This window comes from Orussus abietinus, unplaced genomic scaffold, assembly GCF_000612105.2.
Source record: "Orussus abietinus isolate OABI.00-Male unplaced genomic scaffold, Oabi_2.0 scaffold54, whole genome shotgun sequence".
Taxonomy (NCBI): Eukaryota; Metazoa; Arthropoda; class Insecta; order Hymenoptera; family Orussidae; genus Orussus; species Orussus abietinus.
In genome coordinates, this window is record NW_019394260.1 from 74,366 (window position 1) to 86,006 (window position 11,641).

The 11,641-nt window shown below is 52.7% G+C and overlaps 1 protein-coding gene across 1 annotated transcript; it reads left to right on the top strand.

The window, feature by feature from the left end:
• The first annotated feature begins 7,914 nt into the window (after positions 1 to 7,914).
• LOC105700773 (enhancer of split mgamma protein-like) lies at positions 7,915 to 11,420 on the top strand. The gene is made up of 4 exons (XM_012426927.1): positions 7,915 to 7,968; positions 8,604 to 8,693; positions 10,627 to 10,995; positions 11,058 to 11,420. The coding sequence occupies exons 1-4, from the start codon at positions 7,915 to 7,917 to the stop codon at positions 11,418 to 11,420; spliced, it is 876 nt and encodes a 291-aa protein (XP_012282350.1).
• The last annotated feature ends 221 nt before the right edge of the window (positions 11,421 to 11,641 follow it).

Sequence of the window (11,641 nt, forward strand, 5' to 3'; positions counted from 1 at the left end):
ATAATCAACTTGGCGCGAACCTCAGCCGAGTATGCCTCGGTAGCGAGGATAGGTGAGCTGGAATCGTGGGACTTTTCGATCCCAGTTTCAGAGGTTGAACCGAAGAGAAAAGGAAGTTCCCTTTCTGTCCAGCCTCCCGGAGTGTCGATCCATGACGTGGACATCGTTTTCGAGACACAGGTGTATACTAAGGGTGTACTCACGGGGTGCTCGCACACACCTCTACCCCGACCAGGAGCGTGCGGCTCGCGTGTTGTCGGTTTTGCGGCGTGCGTCGGTAACCCGAGGACTGTGTGTCGTCGACGGGGCCCAACTTTCTCACGGTGCGTTCCGGCCCGTCAGGTGGAGGAGCTCCTTGAGGAAGTCGGAGCGGATCCTTGGAAGGATTCGCGACTTAGGCCCGGGGCCTTCTTCCCACGCTCCTCCCTCGACGGTTAACGGCCAGATTCGACCGTTTTTCGAGCGTTCCCTAGGGCCCGATCCGGTCCCGATACCCAGCCCCGAGGAGACCGGAAGCTCCGCAGATAACGACTTATCGAGCGCTCCTCTCCGGAATAAGAAACGCCGAGAGCGATTTGTCCGGCGCGATAATAGGCGCGGCCATCTTCCCGGGGCCCCTGCACGCGTCGTTTACGTGCCGGTGGACTTTTTTTCTAGGCGACATCGGGCCCGCGATCCTGGGAATCCGCTCGGGACTAGCGGATCCCCAAGGAGCGGCACCACCTGGCGCCACGCGACGGCCACGTTCTTTGCCCGAGCCGTTCCTTCGGGACCGTGGGAATATCCTGGGCCTCCTGGATCCTGGCGTTCAGCCTCCGGGTCCAGCTTTTTATTCTCCGGATACCTGATCACGTGCCTGCCACGCTTGGCCCAACTCCCGCCTTTTCCCCCAGCTCCGTGTCCCAGAATTTTCCCATCCGAATGGGTCCTGATGGGGGAGATCCGTCTCATGGTTGGGTCCACTCTTGGGCTATTGTCTCATTTGAATATCGAGCTCACGAGAAATTCTTGCAGAAGCGAGGCCACCTGATCAGAAACCGGAGTTTGGCTCCCATTGGCTTCCGTCTCGACGGCGACCCCTCGAAAAAGGAGTCCCATCCGAGTGGTACCATCAATTTCCATCTCGTCGGTGGCACCTCTGACGTCACTTTGCAAACCACTGGACATTCTGGTACATTTGGGCCGCAGCCACGCGGAATCGTGCGTGTTCGATACCCAGCCGACAGTACTTCCCGCAGCCGGGTATGTAAATACATATGAGTGCACCTGATAACACGCAAGGGAGCGGTCTAATGGCAAGACCAGAACGAGTAGGCCGCCAAGACGACGACCGGTAACTCCGTTTAATCGGACGCCGCCGCGACGTCTTGGCGTCTAAACCGTCCTATCGGCTAGTCCATTAAATCTGCCCATGTCGAACTCTTCTGGCAAGCCAAAGACATCGAGTACCCGGGTCCTAGTTCGTTATCAGGAGGCGATCGGGACACCTCCACCTGGGAGGCTGTCCTCCCAGGTCGACCCTGTGATAAACCTCACGGTTAATTATTACGTCCCAGGTCGAAGCATCCAAAATGTGGCCCAACATCAGTTGACCCAGTTGATCCCATGACTCCTAGGGGATGGATCCGGCTCATCGCCCTGGTCTATGGGGCCCCGGCGTCACCCATTGGCACGAGGTCCGGGTAAATGGTTTCGGGTCTCCCCGTGGGAACGGAACGCCCGTAGCCGTCGTCGCTGAAGCGTTGCAGGAAGCGAGCCGTGTTCCGCTCCCGTGGACTCGACTCGAGTCCGCTTAACAGCACCGGTTAGGTACTCGAACTAACTCCTCGTCGTGCGCCAATCACCGCGACACCGCCCACGTACCACCGGCCAATCAGGGCCCACTTATTTACGAGACCACGAGACCACCAGACGTACCCCGTACGTCGTTCCTCCTACGCGGAAAACCAACGAAGTCGACCGAGTCCCATCAGCAGCGTCTTATCGCAACCACACGAATCGCATATTTCCGAAGCTTCCCATGGTTCTGCAAAGTCCCGTCGCAACGGACGTCCGGATAACACATTTCCCCACCTAAAGATTCGATATTCGCCCCATAATTATTAATAACCAACCTCCTGAAGCCGAAAAACCTGTACCTAGTTGGTGACCATCAGCAGCGTCTTGTCGCAACCCCATCAATCGGATATTTCCGAAGCTCCCCATGGCTCTGCAAAGTCCCGTCGCAACGGACGTCCGGATAACACATTTCCCCACCTAGAGAGTCGATAACAACCCCATAATTATTGATAACAAGCCTACTGGAGCCGAAAAACCTGTACCTAGATGGTGACCATCGGCAGGGGTCCCTCTATCGGGGCTGTTTACGTGCGCCGTTTTGGCGCCTTCGGTCCCCAGGAATATTATTAAATTAAGGCAGACTTAAGGCGATATCGAAGGGATGTTAATCTTCCGAGAACGCCCGCGGTTCCTATCCGGAACGATTTGCAGCTGCGGGTCCGAACGACTCAATGTTTTCTCGATATCGCTACATGGTCGCCGGGTAGTTCCGCCCGAACGATTATTATTGATTTACTGGGCGCGAGGAATAAGAGGAGGAGGAAAAAAGGGAGGAAAGTCGTCGAGGAGAGGGCGAGGGAGAGAGATCGATTCGCGGCGCATCGCAGGACGCCGGGATGAATTACGAGTGCTGCCGGCTACCGGATGCGCGGCGTTAACTCGAACCTCGGACGGCGCTGCACCTGCCGACTTCGATTCTCTCCCGTACCTTAACGGCGCATTAATAAAGCACCGTTCCACCTTAACGTCGAAGTACGGAGTGGCAAGAGTCCCTGTGCCAAGGCACTACTCGTAAATCGGTACGAGTCGTTCGAAATAACCGGAAAACCCGGCCGAGCAATGGCGGCGGACGTTCCCGCGGCGGCCGTCGGTGGCGCCAGCTTATCGGTCCTCGATACGCACCCGCGAATGTATGTACCCCCGACTAATTAGTAATTGCCAGCCGGTTTACTATTTCTCATGAAAAGTGACCAAGAGAGACCGGGAGTTGCGGTGCGATTAGGCCCGACGTTCCCACGTCTATCGGCGGTATCGGAGACGATCTCGCCGAAACGCCTCTATCGAGCTATGAATAATGCAATGAGCGCAATTTATGCATATGCATGTGCACCGTAATAACGCGCGGGCGCACGCCAAGTACATTTGTACGCGATGACAGGGTGCAACGAGACTTCCCTGGTTGATTGCGATCGCGGACGAGCGCGCTCGTGCTTCTTACGTTTTCATTCCTGCTGGCGCCGTATCGATCGTGATCGATACCGACCTGATCGGCATCGGCGGGGATTATTAACCGAGGTGGTTGCATATTTTTCATTTATTTTACAAACGGACGAATCCGCGTTCAGTGCCCCGAGGATGCTTGGACTTGGCGCTTAACCTCTACCCTCGAATCGTGGCATTAAATGGAAATTTAGTATTAATGGAAAGTTATTTTCCATAGGTGGAAATATCGAGGGTTTAGATTTAAATTTTGGTGATTTCTCGTCAACGGAATCAGGGATCGAAAATTGGGCCTTAATGGGCCCTTGATAGGCTCTAAGGGGGCAGTCGTCGCATCGCAGGGCACGCCTTTCCCTCGACTCGTCGTGGGGGCGCCATTGTGGGCCGTCACGCAAATATCGGGGCCCGAGCGTCGCATCTGCTTGTCCTCCGTTGGGCCCTATGCAATCTTTTTAGACCCACCTAAGAGAAGGTGCTCGTTGAATTTCCCTCGCAGCTGCACCAAGTGCAGGGACCGTCAGATCACGAATCTGCATGTCAAACACGTAACAACGGCGTCCGAAAGTCAAGGCCCCGAAACTGGGCCTTACGCCGGGGCACGTAATAATTATCCCCTAATAACAGCATCGATCAGGTCGCTCGTTTTTCTCGGGCTGCAGGTTCTTAAAGGCGCGTCCCTCCTTTCGAGCGGTGCGCATCATTGTTTTCCTTTTCCACGCCTAATGGGGCCTTAATAATCGCGGGGCCCGATATGGCTGGGCGCGTTATCTGAAACGATTGGCATAAATTCCGGTCGGGACGATGGCGAGATAGGGCGCGCGCGGGGCCTTATCACCTCGCGAGGGTTAGACGCTCATTAAACCCGCTTGGGACCTCGGGTCCAGGCCTGAGGTAAGGCCCATAAAGGTTGCGAACCATATCGGGCCCAGGCGGCGGAAGATACGGGGAAACAAGACGTTTTCGCCGGCACGGGAAAGGCACATACTCGTACACTGACGCGCGCCGGCGAAAAAGGTGTAAACCCATTCTGCGGGCCCAGAGGACACGCGGGGCCCGTCGCCGAGTAAAGCCTTTAAGCGCCTGCCGGGGGCGGAGAGGGGCCCGACGCGGAGTGTGCTGCCAGAGAGAGAAAGAAAGGAGGGGAGAGAGAGAGGTTAGGGCACGAGGCGGTTCGGGGCCCGTGGAAGTCGAAACGGACCGGGAGGAAGCAGGGCCCCTCGAAGGCTACCGTGAGAACGAGGCGAGGCCTCGCGTCCCACACGGGCCCTTCAGCCGGCACGGGGCCCGACAGAGACGGAGAAGAGGGGAAACCCGGGCCCAAGAGAGAGAAGACGAGAGGAGCGCGCGCGGTCCGAGACAGAGGAGGGACAGGAGTCCGATAGAGCCCGCGAAAGAGAGAGGGCCCATAAGGCCCGGTAAGGCCCAACGAAGAAGGAGCTAGGCGCGAGCCCCACACGCGACTAGCACACGTCCTGGGCCCCGAGCCGCGAACACAAACCGCGTTTTTTCCCTCCCCCCCTCTCCCTCCCGCTCCCGGTTTCCCTCTTTCTCTCTCTAGAGCGCCACACTTGCCTGCCCCCTCCTCGAGCCTCTCGGGCCCCGTTCCTTCCTCCTCGTTTTCGCAGTTCTGCTCCCCCAGGCCCCCCGATGTCGGCGGGGGGCGGGATAAGGGCCCGATTCCGTGGATTCGGGAATTAGGCCCCACCACGCGCACCCACAATCAGGGGAAAAAATCCAGGAGAGGACACTCGGCCCCTTTTCCCCGATTCTCGAAATCAATTTGGGCATCACCAGGAGAGGGGGCCCGATTTCCAGAGGGGCCTTATTTTTGCATCAGCTGCTGATGGAGAATTGTTTAGATTTTTGATAAGGCCCATTTTCGAACTTTCTCGAGCCCAACCTCTCGATCGATTCAAGGCCCCGTTCATTCATTAAAGAGCCCCCCTCTCTCATAGTCCGGTCCATTGATCACTCTCCTCGGCAGGAAGTGGCTATGTGCTTATCGTGCCTTTCCAAATTCGTTATCGCGGCCCGAAAGTCGACACCGCCGACTTCCTGGGCCCTATCTCGGGGCCCATTGACACGTTTGAAGCCGCTTGATGGACCGGCGAGTAAAAGTCGTAAACATTCGCACGCCATGACGGAGAACTTGGCCCCTGAGCCCCATTAAACCGACTCATGGACATCGTACCTATCGGTATATTGGTGGCGATAAGCGCGGGCTCGATAAGCCGCGCACATAACCTCTTCTTCGGCGCGCCGGTGACATCACTAATTATTGTTTCTCTTCCCGGTAGTGCAAGGGACCGGAGCCGACTCGACTGCATCGCTCTCCCTCGAAAGTCACTCGACACTTGTGGGACGTGCGGCGCTGGTTCGAGTCAACTGGAGAACACGGATCACCGACAAAGAGAGGTCGCCAACAAAACGCCCATTCCTCCGAGGGGAATGCGAGGTGGGTATCGGTAGCACTTTCCTTCCCGGAAAAAAATGGAGAAACTGGAATCTCGGAAACGCATCTTGGCGGCGCGCCAGGGACGGGCCGGTGACGTCACTGGTACCACTCGCGTCCTTCGTGAGAGGAATATCTAGTATCGGTTGATTTGATCGAACTCTTCGCCCATTCCTCGTCCCTGAATTTTTTTTATGACTAATATGAACCTCCCTTAGGCACCCAGGACTCCATTTTGCCTGAAAAAAGAACGAAACGCTGGCAGCAATTTTCGCGAGCAGGACGTCCTTATGTTTTATGTAACCACGGATGCTGGAGGCAACTGCAGATTTATGCGTTCTGTAACGCCTCGGTTGCACCCCGAGAAGTACCGGCACTCGAGGAAGGCTCGAAAGATGATTCCAAGGCACCAACCACGATGGCCGAAGTCTTGTAGGAAGGTTTTTTATCTCCGATTTTTGAGAGCGACCTCTTCTTGTATCGGACAAATGGCGGCGGAAAGATAGCGGCCCTCGAGGACCACTCGAGAGCTTTCATCCGAGGTTTTCCGCCTCCAAGATGAGGAACTTGTCAAAGCAAGACCTGGATTCAAGGGTAGGACTAATTTTTAACGAGAGTCTCTGGACAATTCTTAATATAAAACCTGCGAGCCCGGAAAAGCGCGGAAATAAGGTTTCTTCGAGTTCTTGGAAGATGGCCGCCATCTTGGCAAGTTGCGAGAACTCATAAAGGTGCTCCTTGCATCGTTACGTTACCATGAGCCTGGCCAGTCGGAGTAATGGGTAGATGGTCACCGGTACCATAAACTTAAGGGTTATTAAGGGTGCCACTAACCGCGTGATTACACCTCATTGTTCCTCCGCGGTATTTTTGCTTCTTTCGAGCCAGTCCTTAGGAGCGCCGTAATGAATCGAGGCTGAACTTAATTCCAGGCGCCTCGCTGTTGCGAGATCGATGTGGATCCCGATTTACGAGGATCGTCCCTTGTATTTCAGGAATTACCTCGGCAACCTTCGAGATAATTCCGTAATTTCGGACCGACGATGCGTGGCTTCGCGAAGGGAAAACTTCTTGCCGCCATTCCTGCCGGCGACGCGGTTCTTTTGCGAACATTCGAAGGCCAAGGAACCTTGTCCTAAATATTCCTTCCATGTTTGCTTCCTTCGATCGTCCTTATGGAGACTTCTGGAGAGGGAATTGGATTTCATCGCGTCGAGCGCCAAGTGCTTTCCTTTGTGCCGAGATTCGACACCCGGAGTTCCGGCTGCCATTCCACTGCTGACAAACACAAAATGCCCAGGGAATTTTGTAACGAAATATTGTGGGACCTATCGGCTATCGTAGCTCGCGTTACTGCTCGACACGATTGCCGCTATTTGACAAACAATCGACCCACGCGAGGAATACGCGGCCAGAAATCCTCGTAACTCAATCCCTTCGACGTCCGAAAGGAGACGCCGCCATCTTGGCGAACCTCTCCGCTGAAATTCTGCGCCCAATACTAATCATTACTCCCGATAAAAAGGAAATATATCCTCGAACAAATATAAAAACCCATTAACAAAGATAATTCAGTCGAAATATAACATACAGATTTTAGAGCGCATTTATCAGAGGAAAAGAGTGTGTAACAAAAAATCGATAAAAGTCCCTTCGACGTCCGAAATGAGGGGACGCTGACATCTTCGTTCTAATCAATTACAAAGTTTCCTCCAAATGAAAAAAGAAAGAAAAAGAAAAAACCCTTCGGAAAATGGCAAGAAGCCTTGGGGAAGATTTCTTCAATTTTAATATATGGCGGGCCCATTTTGGAGCGCATTTGTGAGGGGAGGAAAATGTCGAGAAAAAAGAAATTGATACGGCCCGGATTTGGGGACGGGGTCGAAAAAATGGGGTTTCGGCCCTCGGGAATCGTGCATCGGGATTCGTCCGGTGCAGCTCAATGGTAAAGTAGCTTCTGCTTCGCACAGGAGGGTTCCCTTGCGAGGGGAACCTCGAGGGGAATGGCTGCCGAGCTTCGAGTCAGTTCCTCCAGAGACTCCATCGGGTGCACCCGGCCTCTGTCTAATGTCAGTCAATCCCCGAGCTGTCAATTAGGCCCACTCCGAGGAAACCAGACCAGGTTGGCATTGACAGCGCGTCTTCGCGAGGTCCGATCGCCGAGTTAGTTCCTCGACGTTGTCATGATGTCGTACGATTATCCTCATCCGGTCTCCAGGACGTATCGATATCGAAAGGTCAGCATTTCCCGATAACTAGCCCCAATCTATATTTCTCTCTTTTTCTTTTTCAAGATCAAACCTCCTGACTATCTGTTAACTGCAGGAAGTGCTGTCACCGGTGCATGTGACCGTGATAACGCGTCCAAGGCTCCAAGATGACCTTATCGTCGGAATTTGGCCGGTTTAATTTCCCCATTCTGCCAAGCATGACATTTGGAAAGAAACCCTCTCCAGGAATTATTCCTTCTTCTGTCAGAAATCAAGAGAAATTCTAACAGATCCCTCGCACTCTCATGGCGTCCGGGAACTGAAAGAGATTTTCATGAAATTCCCCGAAAATCGATTTTTCCCTTCCGTTGCCTGCTCTCGAAATTAATTCTATTTATTATCCTTGACGGATAGTGTTATCAATGTGTGCACATCCTGGCCTGGATGTAAGAAACGGGCGTTTCTATTTTTATATGGACATAGCGTGGCGAAAGGTTCTTATTTATTACTATTTATTTTTCTTTAAACGAAAAGCAGGACGCGGCTTCGAAATGGCGATTGATTTCCGAACTCCGGGGCGAGTGAAAATGTTTTGTACCGTAAAACCCGGGGAAAGGAAAGGATAACTGAAATATATTAAGGGGCCGTCTCTCTTTATTCAGATCACCAAGCCTCTTTTGGAGAGGAAGCGGCGCGCTCGCATAAATCGCTGCCTGGAAGAACTAAAGGATCTCATGGTGGATGCCCTCGAGGTAAATGTAATTGCTAAATTACGGTAATAAAAAAATTACTATACTCGGGCTCGGGCCGATGTGTGCCGAGAAGTCGAAGCTCGGTTTACGCGTCTACGAGCCCTTCTTAACTCGCAATCATAAAACGATCGTTCCTTTAAGTGTCCGAAAAGAAGTGCTCGTTTTTTCGCCAACCGGGGAACGATTTCCGCCCCTAAATTTCACCCAGGGAACGGGCCCGTGCGATATTAATTTTCAGAGAGAAGGAAAAGAAAAAAAAGATGGAGGAGGAAACGTCAAATTAATTAATTAAATTTTATTCCCCGAGCGCTGGACTCGAGGAAGGATTCTGCGACGATCGAGGCACGTGCTCCTCCTCTCGCCTCGAATTTCAATGAACGCCATCGCGAAACGAAGCTGCACTTCCGGCTGCACCTTTAGCCGAGGCGTTTGCAGTTTGCGATCGACAATTCACCTGGGTTATGGCCGGCCGGAAGTGCATTCTGTCCCCGGGAAAAACCGTGAATGCGTCAGAATGGCGCGGCGGAATTGCCGACCGTCGCCGCCATCTTGGATCGAAAGCTCCATCTCTATCTCTTCTCCCCTCATAAATAAAAAAAAAATAAAATAAACGGAGCATGTACCCTGTCGGATAATAATTGTGAATGACAATCACAGTTACCGTTAACTTATCGCCGTGAAATTATTTCTCTATTAGTTTAAACTCGCGAGAGAAAAAAATTAACAACTCAAGATGGCCGCACGTCCCTCTGTTTACTCGTTGAGCGACGATCTCGTATCGGTACCCTTATTTCTTTTAAATATACGGCGCGAATCGATGATAGAGGACCGTTTTCAGGGTTTAGCCGGCGACTTTCTTAGTCGATTGGACAATAGGAGCGAGATCGACCTCAGAAAATGTCTGAGTTAAATGGGAACAAAGGGAGGTCGAAGCCACGAAGATTCGGTCCTTTCGAGATCGCCGAAGACGCCGGCGATAGATTAACGTTCCGAAGGAATGCCGGCGGAGCGAAATCGGCATCCCCCGGGTCGAGGGGTCTCCCCGAGGAGAGACATCCCCGATTAATCCCGGGATCGGCGTCGAGCGATCCCCGGGTATCGGCTCGGGATCGGACCTCGCGTTCCGCGGATTCCGCGCCGTCGGTTCTCTTTGCCCGACCCGGTGGAGTCGCTCGTGAAATTCCTTTCCGCGCCGGCGATTTCTCTCCAGCGGGCTTCCCGACCTCGGTTTTGTCTCGACCCGCGATAGGCCAGATCGGGCGAGATGACCGGTCTCGGGAGCGGACGTCCGAGACTCTCAGCAGCGCGCGAGGCCCTCGAACGGCGCACCGGAGTCGCGGGTCCGGAGACTATTAACGTGAATTTGTATAAAATAAAATTTCTCCAGATGAATTAAAATGGATTAACATGATTTAATATGATTTAACATAGTCTCGGAAGCGGGACGTCCGAAACTCTCGTCGCAGCGCGCGAGGCCCTCGAACGGCGCACCGGAGTCGCGGGTCCGGAGACTATTAACGTGAATTTGAATAAAATAAAATTTCTCCAGATGAATTAAAATGGATTAACACGATTTAATATGATTTAACATAGTCTCGGAAGCGGACGTCCGAGACTTTCAGCAGCGCGCGAGGCCCTCGAACGGCGCACTGGAGTCGCGGGTTCGGAGACTATTAACGTGAATTTGAATAATGGAAAATTGCCCCAGATGAATAAAAATGGATTAACATGATTTAACACGATTTAATGTGATTTAACACGATTTAACATACTCTCGGAAGCGGGACGTCCGAAATTCTCGTCGCAGCGCGCGAGGCCCTCGAACGACGCACTGGAGTCACGGGTCCAGAGACTATTAACGTGGATTCTAATGAAATAAAATTACTCAAGATGAATTAACACGATTTAACATGGTCCGTTTTTCCCTCCCCAGACCGAGGGCGAGAACATCAGCAAACTGGAGAAAGCCGACGTGCTGGAGCTGACGGTTCGCCATCTGCAGCGGCTGCAAGCGTCGCGTCCTTCCGGTCTTTCAGCCCAAGCCTCTCCTGGCGACGAATCCGCCGAAAGTAGATGGCAATCAGGATTCGGACACTGCGCAGCAGAAGCTTGCAGATTCCTCTCGGCACTTCCAGGAGAAGCCGCAGGCAGGCTGGCCAGACATCTCGCCCTGGACCTGAAATCCACCAGACGGGTAAATGCCAAACAAAAATGGAGTGATAAAAGTTGCCTAAACAAGAGAAAAAAAAAAATAGGAAGAAAAATACCATACCCTATACGATCCATTAATTATAACATAAAAGTTCTTCTTTACCTGCCAAAGCCTTGAAGAACGTGTTAACTAATTTGGGACAATTTTTTTAGGTGATGCCCAAACCCACCCTGACCAGCTCCGAGGTGCTGATGGACAGTACGGTCTCATCTTCGCTGAATTTACCAATCGAGGCATCGAGATCTCCAGATTTTGGGAGGATCTCTTCGCCGATGGGTCCATCGAACCTTCTAGAAGATGTTGAAAAGCCTTCCAGTCTGCTTCTCCCTCGTTCGAAAGGTCCTGGAGAAGAGGAAACTTCTGAGGGCGACGACTGCAGCCTCGCCGATGATGCTGTGGATCTTGGAGATAAAGTCAAGGAAGATGCCACCTCCTCTCAGGTTATTATGGAGGAGGAGGAGGAAATCGATGTGGAGCGGGTTGATGAAACCGATCCCATGTGGAGACCCTGGTAGCAATCGCACTTCAACTCCTGGGCGGTTTTAAATTGACTCTTGCACGAAACTGGTGATCAGCTGATTCCCTCGATCGAGCGTTATGGGAAGTGCCTAGAAACTATTTGTATATTTATATGCGCAGATTACCTGTATTTATGCTAAGGACGTTGAATATTTTGGTACTTGGCTTTAATTCCGTAGAGTAGACATTCCTTGTTATCTCAGTTACTGTTGGTAGA

Excerpts from the sequence above, each read along its gene's own strand:
- LOC105700773 (XM_012426927.1), top strand. The coding sequence starts at position 7,915 with ATGATGTCGTACGATTATCCTCATCCGGTCTCCAGGACGTATCGATAT. Across the intron at positions 7,969-8,603 it reads GGACGTATCGATATCGAAAG|ATCACCAAGCCTCTTTTGGA; the intron begins GTCAGCATTTCC and ends CTCTTTATTCAG. Across the intron at positions 10,996-11,057 it reads CCATTAATTATAACATAAAA|GTGATGCCCAAACCCACCCT; the intron begins GTTCTTCTTTAC and ends CAATTTTTTTAG.